Below are 16,443 nucleotides of genomic sequence, written 5' to 3' on the forward strand. Positions count from 1 at the left end.
GGGTTCTTTCTTGATTATATGCTTTATTGAGATCTATCTCTTGATTAAGTTTTAAAAATATAAGCCGTAAGTATTAAGTTAGCCTGGAGCAAAGTTTTGTAGAGCAATAAGACAATGCTATTTTTTGGGACCGTAGATCAGAAGGGAAAAAAAAGGCCTCTGGTAGAGTGATATGGTCTTCCTATGAGATGTGGGAATTTCGAGAGAGATTACGTGTTACTGAGGATTATATCTGCAGTAAATGTCATTGGTTGCGAATACTATCAGATCAAATGGATTTGTTGGAGTGATAGTTAGAGGCAATGAAGAATTTACAAGAGCAAGGGGGTGTGATGGATGACAGTTATAGGAAGGGAGAAAAGCCGCAGATACAGTCACATAGGTTGGTTAACTCCAGGAAAAGTAGGAAAGGTAGGCAGGTAGTGCAAGAGTCTTCTGTGGCTATCCCCATTTCAAACAAGTATTTTATTTTGGAAAATGTAGGGGGTGATGGATTATCAAGGGAATGTAGCACAATTAGCCAAGTTTCTGGTGTCAAGACAGGCTCTAATGTAATGAGGGGTACGTTGGGTTCTAAGCGATCGATTGTGTTAGGGAACTCTCCAGTCAGAGGGACAGACAGACATTTCTGTGGCCGGCAGCAAATCAGAATGGTGTGCTGCCTCCCTAGTACTAAGATCAAGGATGTCTCAGAGAGGGTGCAGACCAATCTCAAAGGGGAGAGGGACCAGCAGGAGCTCATTGTACACATTAGAACCAACAACATAGGAAGGGAAAATGATGAGATTTTGAAGGGAAATATAGACCTTGGCTATTCATCTTATCTATGTACTCTTATGATTTTATAAACCTCTTTGGCTTTTTTTATTTATTCATAGGATGTGGGTATTGCTGACTAGACCCACATTTATTGTTCATCCTTAATTGCCAAAAGGGCAATTAAGAGCCAACCACATTGTTGTAGGTCTGGAGTCACATGTAAGCTAATTTAGGTAAGAATGGCAGTTACATTCCCTATGGATATTAGTAAATCAGATGGATTTTTCCTGACAACCAACCATGTTTCATGGTTATTAGACTCTTAATTCTAGATTTTCATTGAGTTCAAATTTCACCATCTACCATATCAGAATTTGAACTGGGGTTGCTAGAATGTTGGAGTTGAGAGTGGGGTGCTGGAAAAACATAGCGGGTCAGGCAGCATCCAAGGAACAGGCAAATTGACGTTTCGGGCAAAAGCCCTTCATCAGGACCACACTCTCAATGCTAATCTCCAGCATCTGCAACCCTCATTTTTGCCAGAATATTAGCTGGGTCTCTAGATTATTAGGTCAATGTCTCACCAGATTATACACTGTCAACCTTATTTAGTGGGGACCATTTTCTGCAAATTTGACAGTGGGGCGATTCAAACCCACAACTTGATAGAAGTTGGACCTTAAATGTAGCACATTCGACTGCTCATGCGGCACTATCACAATAGTGGTAACTCACAATTTTCTGCCTCAGAGACAAGCATGCTATCCTCTGAATGGAAAAAAAGTAACATCTCAATTTCAGAATGTCATACATGGGTCTAAAAGATAAAAGATGGCGTCTACGGATGATAAATATCCAACAATGGCTAATTGCTTGAACTTGCTAAGACATCTAATAATTTCTACTGTCTCTAGCCTAGTTACCTCAAAGCATGTTTTTCTAAAGGAATTAATGATCAAGCTTTTGCAATATGTTCTTCCAAAGATATATTTTATAAACATCATTAGCACTTATGCATTAATTATGTTGAACAGCAAACAGTGAAAGTATACAAAGAGCTGGAGTAGTTCACCTTGACCAATATTAAAATCAGAATTTTTGATGTTATATTCTAATATTAGCATACAAATGTTAGAGCAGTAAGGATCAATATTAATAAGTTTATTATTGAGCCTAATAATAAGTAAGTTACAATAGCTGATAAAATAACTCACAAAGGAATTTAACATGAACATGTTAACTACTTGTCTAATAATACTTCAAAAGTGCAATGTTGCTTGCTCTTATGTGGGCAAGTGGTATAAAGGATGTTGTAATACTGGGCTTTTATTGATTTAGGAACTTCATTTTTTTTTCCTTGCCATGTAATTATAAAACATAATGAATGCGTCCTTGCACTTAGAATTGGTATCTGCTCGACTGCCTGATAGCACAATTTGCAACATGTTGGAATCGCCAGGGTAACCCACATGCTGATTGTTGAATGGATCACTGCCTACTGAAGTAACAATTGTCTCTAAGTACTCATCCACACTACTCTGAAAACATAATCAGAGTTCAGAAAACAACTCAATGCCAAGCACTTCAAAGATCTAAGCGTTGTTCTCAAAACATTCAGTATTGTCATTAAGATGATGCCGGTGCAATACCCTTAATTTGAATGAAAGACTTAAAAATATTACATGACAAAACAATCCAGTGTGAACAGCCCAAGAAATATGTGACCCGTAAAACATTAAATGTATTCTAACGATTTTATCATGGTTAATTTGAGAATCACATCAGGCAAAAACAGTTTTGTATTTTTGATTTTCCTTTAAATTGTAACCAGTAACTTTTCTGTTTTTATTAAGACCATAAGACATAGGAGTGGAAGTAAGGCCATTCGGCCCATCGAGTCCACTCCGCCATTCAATCATGGCTGATGCGCATTTCAGCTCCACTTACCAGCGTTCTCCCCGTAGCCCTTAATTCCTCTAGACAACAAGAATCCATTAATCTCGGCCTTGAAGACATTTAGCGTCCCGGCTTCCACTGCACTCCGTGGCAATGAATTCCACTATTCAATGATGTCACTATTTACTTGACACTAGGTTAATCAAGTCCCAGTTTCATGTCCTAAGCAGATATGGATTGAAGATGTTTCACACCATCTCAACTGACCTTGCTTTCAACCTCATTTTCTTCCACCTTCATCCAGAAAAGGAACTCCACAGGTATGTATGGTCAAACACGTGAACCATTTATTGAGAAATGAACCACTGAAATGCTGTGCTGTTCATTTTTCACTACTTTAACTTTAATTGAAAACCCTGAATGAAGGAGAATAACTTTTCTTAACCTCTCTCTCTGCAGTAACTGACTTCATAAGCTGCTTGAATATCAAAACTGATCGTAACACAGTGAAAGCCTTGAAATAAAAATGTTGCAAAAAAATCTACAGTAAGATGGAAATAGTTACAAATTTAACTAAAGCTAGCTAAATTCAAGCTTAAATACATTGACACATAAGTAGCACCAGTGGTTTATAGAAGTCATTCTTGTGGAAAATGTAATTTTGTGTATGCATCTCCCTCTTGGGGCAAGGGGTGGGGGGTTGAAATACTCTTATCCAACAAAGACTAATAAACATGTACAGTCACCACTGTATCACTGTAAAATGAATATATTGGGCATATTTAGAAAGGTGAGTGACGATTAAGCCTCTGGTTGGAGGCTTTCCTGGAGTTTCATCATGTGATGCTCAGGCCATATGACATTGGATCATGTGAAAAACCACATCACTGTCACATAAGATACTCGAAGATAATTAATTAGTTGATTGAAACTTCTTTATAATGTAATTTTTTTTAAAGTTGAAACCTATATTCTGTTCAGAATTTCAGTCTCTTATTTTGACTTTGTTTAAGAAAATAAGAATATGAGGAGGGACCTTATAGAGGTTTATAAAATCATGAGGGGCATGGATAGGATAAATAGACAAAGTATTTTCTCTGGGGTGGGGGAGTTCAGAACTAGAGGGTATATGTTTAGGGTGAGAGGGGAAAGATATAAAAGAGACTTAAGGGGCAACGTTTTCACACGGAGGGTGGTACGGGTATGGAAAGAGCTGCCAGAGGATGTGGTGGAGGCTAGTACAATTACAACATTTAAAAGGCATCGGAATGCGTATATGAATAGGAAGGGTTTGGAGTGATATGGGCCAGTTGCTGGCAGGTGGGACTAGATTGGGTTGGGATATCTGGTCGGCACGGACAAATTGGACCGTAGGCTCTGTTCCCTTGCTTTAAATCTCTATGACTCTATAATATAGCTTCATGACATTGTGAAGCAGAAACAGCAAAATAAAATCCTTGCATTTACAATATTTATATTTAGGGGAGTCAAGAATGTGTGTTTGTGGCAACATCAGATCAGCCATGATCTTTAGATTAAATTAGATTACATTACATTACAGTGTGAAAACAGGCCCTTCGGCCCAACGAGTCCACACCGATCCGCCGAAGTGAACCCACCCATACCCCTACATTTACCCCTTACCTAACACTATGGGCAATTTAGTATGGCCAATTCACCTGACCCTGCACATCTTTGGACTGTGGGAGGAAACCGGAGCACCCGGAGGAAACCCACGCAAACACGGGGAGAACGTGCAAACTCCACACAGTCAGTCGCCTGAGGCGGGAATTGAACCCGGGTCTCTGGCGCTGCGAGGCAACAGTGCTAACCACTGTGCCACCGTGCCGCCCAATGGTAGAGCAGGCTCAAGGATCAAATGGCCTACTCCTGCTCTTAATTTGTTATCAGTGTTCCAAGATGCTTAATGAGCATTATCAATCACACATTTTTGCTACTAAGCCACGTAAGAAGATATGAGGCAGATAACAACAATATTGGTCAATGGTATATGTTTTTAGGATTGTCTTGGAGAGAGGTGAAGAGGCAGAGAGATATCTGGAAGTAATTTCTCCCTAATTTAGGATTTGGTGTCATGGCAGCCAATGGCCCTGGAGGGATCTTTTAAAATAATTCTCTGATGGGCTGTGAGTGTTATTGGCGAGGCCAGCATTTACTGCCTATCCCTAATCACCATTTGGGATGAGCCATCTGTTTGAAATCCTGCAGTCCACGTGAGGTCCAGTATTTTGACCCTGAAACATTGAAAAAATCAAAGTGTGGAGAGTGCAAATTATTTTGCACTGAATTCTGGATTTGCAATCTCAAGACATTTTCCTGACCTGTCAGTCAATTGTCAGGATTTCCAGGGTGTATGCACAGTAAGCAGAGCTTCTTTGGTGGAAGTGAAAAATTGTGAAGGCTTTGATCAGTTCTCTGGAAGAGCTATAAGCATGATCAGGTGCAAGGCTGTTGTTCACAACATTCTCAGCGGCTTTAAGTGCTTAGTCAGCGATGGCCAACTTCTCGGCAGGACTTCATCTGTTCAGCACATTGCTCACTTTCAATTGAACTTCCCTACTATCAGCTTTCAGCATGACATGAAAGCAGCCTATGCAATTTGATCTTTGGACTTTGCTGGGCATCAAGGACAGGGGGAAAACTGTTCCAGCAGTAGCAAGAGCAGTGCAAGATGCAGCACAGCCACAGATCCCACTCACAAGGTAAATATTATTGACATCAAGATCCAGCTGGAATGAGGCCAAACCACCAACCTACAGTCTACTTGCAGAGAAGGTTAGTTCTCTCAACAAGTCTGCACCAGAGCCTCAGGAAATTCAGGCTTTTATGGCTGTTTGGTGTTACAATTTGTACTCTCCTAGACCATGAACTCCTTCTCAGGGTACCAGCTGGACACTTGCCAGTGGCTGAAAGCTGCCTGTCTCTTATGATCACCTCTATGCTTCCTTTGAGCCACTGAGTTGTTCTTTGTTGTCTTCTGCAAGGACAGAAAGCAGGCAGATGAGTTTTGTAATAGATTGTAACCAGAAAAGCACATCATTTGTAAGAAGTAACAATGAGGCATGAAGGTGAGTTATAAGGTGGGTTGACCTGAGGTGCAGTGTAAGGGAGGATTCTGGGCAAGTCAGAGTATGGAGGTTGGCTCCTGTAGATGTTACACCATTCATTCCTGAGGTCTTCAATTCTTCTGATGCATCATCTCCAGGTTGAAAGGATCACACACTGGTTATAATTTCCTTCCATGCTTGGTTGGTTGGAGACGTTGTCTCTTCCTCCTGTACTTGAGAAAGCTGCCTATACCTTAGTCAAACAGCAGAATCTCCAGGTAAAAGTCATAGACCTGTGAGTTCAGTGGGGTGGTTAGGATGGAGGTGCAGGAGCGAATAGTCTTTCCATGTCTATCTTTTTTTGCTATTGGTTCTTCAACTTCAAAATCCTCATGTTGGCAAGCTTTTCTGAAGCATGCTGGGGTCTCATCAAACAGAAACAGTTCTTTTGACAGAATTGCAATGTTATCCTTCCCATCTCCTTAACTGATCAAGGAGCCCAAAGGCAGGCTCTTTACTGGTTTTCTCTGGTAAAGAGCAACCAGAAGACACATTAATTGGGATGTCAATTATGCAACTGGAAAATTGTGCCACCATTGCACCAGAGATTAATATGTTAAAATTCTGCCCAAGTCTTCAGACTTGCCCATGTTTACTTAGTAGGAATTTCTGCTTATTCTATATTGGATAACAGACAGTGTGATGTATCAGAGGCAGTAGATCAGTCAACAGAGTTGGTGAGATAAAGTTATTGTCACGTGCAACCTGAGTTTGCGGATTATATAATTGATGGAAACATATAACAAGAAATAGAGAGGCCGTGGGCAAATTCTTGAAGAATTCCAAAAATAACAGTATAGGAGTGAGCAGTGAAGTTGTTGCAATTCTCTGGTTAAGCTTCAAAAGAAGAGAATGGAGCCAGGAAAGGCAAATTCCACCCCACTGGATGACGAAGCAGAAGGATGGGGAAAGATGATATTGTCAACTCTGTCAAAGACTGAGCAATAGATTGAGAAGATGAGGAGTGATAAATTGCTACAGTCACAATAACACAGAACTTCATTTGGGACTTTGATAACGACTGTTTCTGCTGAGAGAGAGCGGTGGGGAGACAGAATGAAAACTTAACTGGAGCATGAAAAATATCGGTTTGTAGGAACAAAGATCTTGATCTTGGAGATGACAATACATTCAAGGACTTTAAAGAGAAAAAGGAGATTGCAAATGGGGCAGTAGTTTGTAAGAGCAGAGGGGTCAAAGATGTGTGTTTTGAGGTGGAATCACTGATGTTAGATTGGAAGGACAAGAGAACATTGTGCAAACAATGGGAACTGCTGACAAAAGCAGCTGACATGGGAATCAGGAAAGGAAACTGAGTGATCAACAGTTTGGTCAGAACAGGGAATGCGGAAGCAGAAAAAAAGTCACATGGAAAAAATGAGCTCAGAGGTGAAGAAGATGAGATTCCACGGACAGTAGAGTGTACATGAGGGGGCGTTTGGCCTGGTGGGCCAGGGGAAGGAAGGCAAGTGGCAGAATTAACGCAACACTGGCACATAATATCTGATATTGTGTTATTGTATTAAGACTGAGGTCCAGGTGGCACTGAAAAATACAAAAAGACAACTGCTGAACCTTCCTATAATATACTGTAAATGCTTTTCTTTTAATTGTCATCTTCATATTGTCAAGTTTTCCAAAAAATCTGTCCTATATTAACAAAAGTTAGTATAACATTAATTATAAATACAGAATTAAGTTTTGAAAATCTTGTAATGTAGGAAATGAATATGAAATATGCAGAATTTTAAATTGCAATGAGCTGGTTACTAAATGCCCTATGTATCAGATCCAGATACTCTTGATCACTTGATCACCATTTTATGAAATCTAAATTCTTTATTTTTGATGACTTGACCTTTTATACACTTATAAATAATCAGCATGTGTTCTTCCTTGCTGCTATTCTTTTTATCTTTTATCTTTGTATACAGCTGACTTTATTGCATTACCATGTAGTTTGGAGACTCATTCACCATCTGGTGAGCTGACTGTATAATAAGCAATAAATACAGTGATACAGGAACATCATTGTATTATTTGAGTGAAAATATTGGTCTGGAGATTGGACTGTGCGCACTCATCTCACTGGTGTGAAAAGGGAAAATAAAGGTCTCATTTACTAGGTGCTTTCTGAGCCTTTAGTGCACTATTTACCATATTTACAAAGGCTTATCAACAGCTGAAACAGTTGTTAGGATCATTGTGTACTCTAATAAAGGGACTTATTGTTGATTTGATTGTATTGCACACAGCTTGATCAAGCATATCAATTTCTTCAGATATTTAGCAACCAAACCAGCAGTCATTAAATTCTCATCTTCCTTAACTTACGTGGCGTCAGGAACCACCACAATTTGCAACTGCAATTGCCTTACCCCACCTTGAACTCTTATAAGGGCCTCAGTTGGTGTGTGAGCCAGCTGATCTTGCTTTTCACTGAGATTATCATGTAGCCTGCAAAGCCATAACAGACGCATAGAGTTCACCACAAATTGGTAGTTTTAACCAATTTGTTTGAACATGTTGTAACACATATCTGGGGAAGGTGGGTTTGAACCATGGCCTCTTGGGTCAGAAGTAGAGGCACAACCACAGTGCCACAAAAGCCATATTCACCACAGATAACCTGATAAGACTGGTGCACAAATTTGCCACAAACCTGTGACCAACCTGATTAGACATCTGTGGAGTGTCTTACATTAATTTAGGTGTATTCCGATTTAAAAACCATTACATATTAATATTACAAATGAAAGTAAATCTGCCAACATTCCCTAAAATTGCAATGTTGTATTGACTTTGTAAAGCAATTTAAATATCATATGACTTCATTGTTGCAAACAATGGTAAAATAATTATATTTACTCTGGCAGCTATCTGTCAATGTGTTCACAGGCTATTTAGTGGAAAAACAATAACACAAAGTCAACTGAACATAAGGAACAAACTAGATTTCAAAAGAAATCTACATACTGTTTTCACATTGCTTTTAGCCAATTTATGTGAAATTATGAGAGGCTTTGTTATGTGGTATTAGACCGCCAGTTAAATCATTCAGTGATTGAGTTTGTTCCCTTGCTTTCCTGTTTCCTACTTACACAGTTATTAATTTTATTTATTTCATTTTTGGGAGCTGTGGATGGATGGATGAATAGGTGGACGGAATGATGGATGGACAGACAGATGGATGGATGGACAGATGGATGAAGAGTAACACATGCACAGAAAGTTGGCCCAGACTACTGACACTTCCCAAAAGTGAAAACTGGTATTCAGCTCTGAAGAAAGGTCAATGACCCTGAAACATTAAATCTGCTTTCTCTCCACAGATACTGCCAGACCTGCCTTTTATTTTGTTTCTGACTTCCAGCATCTGCAGTTCTTTGTTTTTTTGAATACTAGTAGAAGTTGGAGAACAGGCCTTTAGTCTTCCCTCTTGTCAAGTTTGGTGTCCAAGGAAGGGAATGGGGAGAAACATTACTATGCTCAACAGAAACATAGATAAAATACAAACTTCAAAATATACAACATAATGATACTCATGATAATCATAATGCAATGCATTAAATTGGGTGCAGTGTCTTCAATAAATTACTGATGTTAGCTTACACTCAGTATTAGGAGAAAGTGAGGAATGCAGATGCTGCAGATCAGAGTTGAGAGTGTGGTGCTGGAAAAGCACAGCAGGTCAGGCAGCATCTGAGGAGCAGGAGAATCGACGCTTTGGGCACAAGCCCTTCATCCGGAATGAGGAGAGCTTGTGCCCTGACCTGCTGTGCTTTTCCAGCACCACATTCTCGACTACATTCAGTATTATGCTTATTCTCAACTTAATATATGCAGAGAGACTAATTTTAACTGATAAAGTTTACATATTGAACTGGGGAGGTGATGGCCTTGTAGTGTTGTTGCTGGACTGTTAATCCAGGCACCCAAGTAATGTTCTGGGGACCCGGATTCAAATCCTGTCACGGCAGATGGTTGAATTTGAATTCAATGAAAATCTGAAATTAAGAGTGTAATGATAACCATGAATCCATGGTTGATTATTGGGGGAAAACCCATCTGGTTCCTTTATGGAAGGCCATTGCCCTCTGGGCAATTGGGGCTGGGCAATAAATGCTGGCCTAGTCAATGACACTCTCCTTCCACGAATGAATCAAAAACATTTAGAAATTTCAGCTAAGTCAGCCACTTTTGTATCAAATCTAGGAAATAAAGAAGTGGAAATGGCTACTATGACTTTCTTCAAAACATAATTTGCCAAATAATTCAAATAATTAATGATACAAATCAAATTCCCAATTCAACAATGTCTGAGAAATCTCAATGCCACAAATTAATATTCATTACCTCTGAACTCTCGATGGAGGTGCAAACACTCCATGTTTTGGCACACAAGTGAAATACTGTACTCCTCCAACAGAGCCATCATTCTTGCCATTGGGTTTATCCAATTCAATCCCATACCAATAACCTATAAAATTAGACAATAATAATAATAAGATTTAGATAACACAAAATGTGTTTGATTTTATGCACTCCACACAACTAGCTGGAATTTAACAGCCATGTGATAGAAACTGAACTTCATAAAATGGATGCAACAAGAGAAAACTTTACAGACCAAAATATGCTAGATGACTAGAGAAAATGAGCTTTTGGTCTAGACTAAGAAGGAAGTATATGTCAGATATAGGGATTGACTGAATTGCTAGAGGAATATAAAGGCTGTAGAGGTATACGTAGGAGGGAAATTAGATAGTTTTGGCAAATAGAGTTCAGGAGAATCCAGAGGGATACAACGGTGGCTCAGTGGTTAGCGCTGCTGCCTCACAGTGCCAGGGACCCGGGTTCGATTCCTGCCTCGGGCAACTGGCTGTGTGGAGTTTGCACATTCTCCCCGTAACTGCGTGGGTTAACTCCAGGTACTCTGGTTTCCTCCCACAATCCAAAATTGTGCAGGTGATTTGGCCATGCTAAATTGTCCATCGTGTTAGGTGCATTAGTCAAGGGTAAATGTAGGGGGGTTGGTTATTCTTTGGAGGGTCTGTGTGGACTTGTTGGGTCGAAGGGCCTGTATCCATACTGCATGGAATCTAATCTAAAAAGGGTAACTAAGGAGAGAATTGCATCCCTCAAAGATCAGCAAGGCTGCTTATGTTTGGAACCACAGGAGATGGGAGAGATACTAAATGAGCATGTTGCATCAGTGTTTATTGTGGAGACGAATATGGAACGTGGAGAACTTAGGGAAATAAATAGCGACACCTTGAAAAAATGTCCATAATACAGAGGAGGAGGAGCTGGTGTCTTAAAATGCATTGGGATAAATCCCCAGGTCCTAATCAGGTGTAGCCTAGAACTTTCTGAGAAGCTAGTGAAGTGATTGCAGAGTCCTTTGCTGAGATATTTGTATCATCACTAACCACAGGTGGAGTGCCAGAAGACTTGTAGCTGGCTAACATGGTGCAACTATTTAAGCAAGGTGGTAAGGAAAACTAGACTACTATAGACTGGTGAGCCTGACATCGGGCAGTTGTTGAAGGAGATCCTGAGGGACAGGATTTACATGTATTTAGAAAGGCAAGGACTGATAAGGGATAGTCAACACGGCTTTGTATGTGGGAAATCGTATTTCACTAGCATGACTGAGTGCTTTGAAATAGTAACAAAGAGGATTAATGAAGGCAGAGTGGTGAACATGACCAAATGGACTTCAGGAAGGTGTTCAACAAGGTTCCACATGGTAGGCTGGTTAGCAAGGTTAGATCACATGGAATACAGAGAGAACTAGCCATATGGATGCAGAACTGGCTCGAAGGTAGGAGACGATGGTGGTGGACTGTTGATTTTTCAGACTGGAGGCCTGTGACCAGCGGTGTGTCACAAGGATCGCTGCTATGTCCACTGTTTTTTGTCATTTATATAAATGATTTGGATGTAAACATAGGAGGAATGGTTAGTAAGTTTTTAGATGACACCAAAACTGGTGGTGTAGTGGATAGCAAAGAAGATTACCTCAGAGTAGAATGGGACCTTGATCCATTGGGCCAATGAGTGGCAGATGGAGTTTATTTTAGATAAATGTGAGGTGTTGTACTTTGGAAAGGCAAATAAGGGCAGGACTTAGACACTTAATAATAAGGTCCTGAGCAGTGTTGCTGAACAAAGAGACCTTGGAGTGCATAGAACATAGAACATTACACAGCAGTACAGGCCCTTCGGCCCTCGATGTTGCGCCGACCTGTCATACCAATCTGAAGCCCATCTAACCCACACTATTCCATGTACGTCCATATGCTTGTCCAATGACGACTTAAATGTACTTAAAGTTGGCGAATCTACTACCTTTGTAGGCAAAGCATTCCATACCCTTACTACTCTCTGAGTAAAGAAACTACCTCTGACATCTGTCCTATATCTATCACCCCTCAGTTTAAAGCTATGCCCCTTTGTGCTCGCCATCACCATACTTGGAAAAAGATTCTCCCTGTCTACCCTATCTAACCCTCTGATTATCTTATATAATTGGTTTCATTGGTCTATAATTACCTGGGTCATCTCTGCTGTCCTTCTTGAACAAGGGCACAACATTTGCAATCCTCCAGTTCTCAGGTACTAAACCTGTAGACAATCACGACTCAAATATCTCCTCCCTAGCTTCCCAGAGAATCATCGGATAAATCCCATCCGGCCCAAGGGACTTGTCTACTTTCACTCCTTATAGAATTGATAATACCTTCTCCTTACTAACCTCTATCCTTTCTAGTCTAATCTCCCTCCCTTTTTGAATAAGGGCATTACATTGAAAGCTTTCCAACTTTTTGGGACTTTTCCAGAATCTACAGCTTCTTGGAATACTTCAACCAATGCATTCACTATCTCTGTAGCAACGACTCAATGTTGCTGGAAAGTGGAATCACAGGTAGACTGGGCAGTGAAGAAGGCATTTGGGATGGTTGCCTTTATTGGTCAGTGCACTGAGTATAGAAGTTGAGAGGTCATGTTGCTGCTACACAGGTCATTGGTTAGGCCATTTTTGGAATACTGTGTTCAATTCTGGTCTTCCTCCAGAAAGGATTTTGTGAAATTTGAAAGGGTTCAGAAAAGATTTACAAAGATGCTGCCAGTTTTGGAGGGTTTAGCTGTAGGGAGAGGCTGAATAGTTTGGAGCTATTTTCCCTGGAGCATTAGAGGCTGAGGGGTGACCATATGGACGTTTATAAAATCATCAGGAGCATAAGGTAAATAGACAAGGTTTTTTCCCCATGGTAGAGGAGTACAAAACTAGAGGGCATAGGTTTAAGGTCAGAGGGGACCTAAGGGGCAACTGTTCATGTAAAGAGTGGTGCATGTATGGAATGAGCTGCCACACGAAATAATGAAGGCTGGTACAATAACAACATTTAAAAGGCATCTGGATTGCTATATGAATAGGAAGGGTTTAGAGGGATATGGGTCAAGTGCTGGCAAATGGGACAAGATTAATTTGGGATATCTGGTCGGCATGAATGTGTTGGACAAAGGGTCTGTTTATGTGCTGTTCAGCTCTGTGGCTCTATGTCCCTAAAATGTGCCAATTGTTCAGCTCGTAAGTCATTTCTCAGGCACCCTCGTAATTGCAGAAAACAAGCATCATGTGCTTTACATGTAAATGAGTGGGAGGATTGCTAGTCTAAAAGATTAAAACTGGTTTAGGCTCACTCTGGAAAATTAAATTGTGTTGAGTGGAGCTAGAGGCAGGACAACTCTGTTCACGTTTCTTCAGCTGCTGCCACTTACTTAGTTAAAAAAAAGTATATTTATATCTAGTATTCACGACTGCTGGACATCTCAAAGGTTTTATATGTGCTCTCTCACCAATAAAGTACTTTTGAAATAATCACTTTGCAGTGTCAGAATATTTTAAAATCACTTTTTTGATACAAAGAGGAGCAAGATTGCTTTCCAACTTACAGATCTTTAGATTGGCTTCTGCAATGATCCCCTCTTTCCCATCTAACATGAACCTGGAGCTTGCAAAACAAACATCCCGAAATGCATTGCTTTTAAAATTGCCTGGCTGTAGAGAGCACCGTAACAGATGATAGTAACTCAGCCAAATAATATTAAGGAACATATCAGGTCTGAAAGGGAAATTTCAGCTTGGCTAGAAATTTCCACCTTGAAACGTTAAAAGATTGGACGGCATTTAGTGGATAATCCTAAGTGTTCAAAGAATTATGATGGCAAGCAATTTAGGATTGTCAGTCAATCTTACAGTGTGGCACATTTGTGTGATCTGGAAGTTTCATGTATTTATATACAGGGCTCTATTCTTTGCAGACAAAAACACTGCATGTATGCTTTGTGCCTGTTTCAACACAACAAAATGGGTGATAACCCTTTGCTTGTTCATTTTCAGGGCATTACCCTGACCAATCAGAGACTTCCTGCCTGTTTTAAGATTTAACAAAGCCTGACTGTTAACACCAATCAGCATTCATGGTGCAGTCTCCTTAGCAATGCCATTACCAATTAGAATCCACTTGAAAACCTATGAGCACTCTATTGTCATGCGGGATAAATGTTGGTTTTCCTCTGGGATTAGTATTTTTATGAATTATCCTGATAATGCTAGATGAAAAGCTTTGACAAAATGTGTCTTTTTTTAGCAATGTTCAAATTAGAAGTTACATCTTTCAAGGATATTCGGTTTTCCAATTTTTTTTGACATACAAGGTAGCTAATCAAATCTAGGACTACTTCTACTCAAAATTATTGTTCATATACAGGCATAAACATGGACTTCCACCCTACTGGAACTAAGAAATTTTGTCTGTAAAATTGCTGTATAATATAAAATTTGTTTATTGCTTTGAGATTGAAATCAGAAGTAAAATTAACACTCATTTAAAGGTTGAGAGTGTGGTGCTGGAAAAGCACAGCAGGTTAGGCAGCATCCGAGGAGCAAGACAATCAACATTTTGGGCATAAGACCTTCATCAGGAAGGGCTCTTCCAGCATCTGCAGTCCTCACTTTCTCCCTCCAGCATCTGCAGTCCTCACTTTCTCCCTCCAGCATCTGCGGTCCTCACTTTCTCCCTCCATCATCTGCAGTCCTCACTTTCTCTGAACTCATTTAAAAGTGGAAAGATTTGAGGTACCTGTCAATTGGCCACCAACTAGAAGTTCTCGGTGTTTTAATGTTGTGAAGGGTCTGATTCTTTACAATTCCATGACACCTTTTCAATTCTCCCTCTTGCAACATTAGGCTAATTTTTAGATTAGATTAGCTTACTTACAGTGTGGAAACTGGCCCTTCAGCCCAACAAATCCACACCGACGCTCCGAAGAGCAACCTACATTCCCCTACATTTACCCCTTCACCTAACACTACGGGCAATTTAGCATGGCCAATACACCTAACCTGCACATTTTTGGACTGTGGGAGGAAACCAGAGCACCCAGAGGGGGCCCATGCAGACACAGGGAGAATGTGCAAACTCCGCCCTGACAGTTGCCCGAGGCCGGAATTGAACCCGGGTCTCTTGCGCTGTGAGGCAGCAGTGCTAACCACTGTGCCACCGTGCCACCCAAGATTAAAGTCTGAATTATCTAAATTTGATAACATGTATTTAGAAAATGTAATTATCACATGTCCCATGGTTCTTTCCATGGGAGATTGGTTAGCAATGTTAGATCTCACAGCCATTTGGATACAGAACTGGCTCAAAGGTAGAAGACAGAGGATGGTGGTGGAGGGTTGTTTTTCAGACTGGAGGCCTGTGACCAGTGGAGTGCTGCAAGGATCGGTACTGGGTCCTCTATTTTTTGTCATTTATATAAATGTTTTGGATGCGAGCATAAGACGTATGGTTAGTAAGTTTGCAGATAATACCAAAATTGGAGGTGTGGTGGACAGCGAAGAAGGTTACCTCAGATTACAACAGGATCTTGATCAGATGGGCCAATGGGCTGAGAAGTGACAGATGGAATTAAATTCAGATAAATGCGAGGTGCTGCATTTTGGGAAAGCAAATCTTAGCAGGACTTACACACTTCATAGTAAGGTCCTAGGGAGTGTTGCTGAACAAAGAGACCTTGGAGTGTAGGTTCATAGCTCCTTGAAAGTTGAGTTGCAAGTAGATAAGATAGTGAAGAAGGCGTTTGGTATGCTTTCTTTATTGGTCAGAGTATTGAGTACAGGGGTTGGGATGTCATGTTGTGGCTGGAGTCCAGAACTAGAGGGCATAGGTTTAGGATGAGAGGGGAAAGATATAAAAGAGACGTAAGGGGCAACTTTTTCACGCAGAGGATGGTACGTGTATGGAATGAGCTGCCAGAGGAAGTAGTGGAGGCTTGCAATTGCAACATTTAAAAGGTATTTGGATGGGTTTGGAGGGATATGGGCCAGGAGGTGGAACTTTTTCACGCAGAGGATGGTACGTGTATGGAATGAGCTGCCAGAGGAAGTAGTGGAGGCTGGTACAATTGCAACATTTACAAGGTATTTGGATGGGTTTGGAGGGATATGGGCCAGGAGGTGGCAGGTGGAACTAGATTGGGTTGGGATATCTGGTTGGCATGGACGAGTTGGACCGAAGGATCCGTTTCCATACTGTACATCTCTATGACTATCACTCTATGAGTAGTATCAAAAAACAAAATTTGA

General features: G+C 40.5%; 1 protein-coding gene across 7 annotated transcripts in view; it reads right to left on the bottom strand.

Moving 5' to 3' along the window:
• LOC122552711 (CAP-Gly domain-containing linker protein 4-like) overlaps positions 1-16,443 on the bottom strand; it is a 265,059-nt gene that overhangs the window by 65,080 nt on the left and 183,536 nt on the right. For all 7 annotated transcript variants that reach the window (XM_043695603.1, XM_043695604.1, XM_043695605.1 and 4 more), the window contains one exon: positions 10,140-10,263. In XM_043695603.1, the coding sequence (XP_043551538.1) occupies positions 10,140-10,263 (124 nt within the window). The remainder of the gene's footprint in view (positions 1-10,139; positions 10,264-16,443) is intronic.

This window comes from Chiloscyllium plagiosum, chromosome 9 (assembly GCF_004010195.1).
Source record: "Chiloscyllium plagiosum isolate BGI_BamShark_2017 chromosome 9, ASM401019v2, whole genome shotgun sequence".
NCBI classification, from domain to species: domain Eukaryota; kingdom Metazoa; phylum Chordata; class Chondrichthyes; order Orectolobiformes; family Hemiscylliidae; genus Chiloscyllium; species Chiloscyllium plagiosum.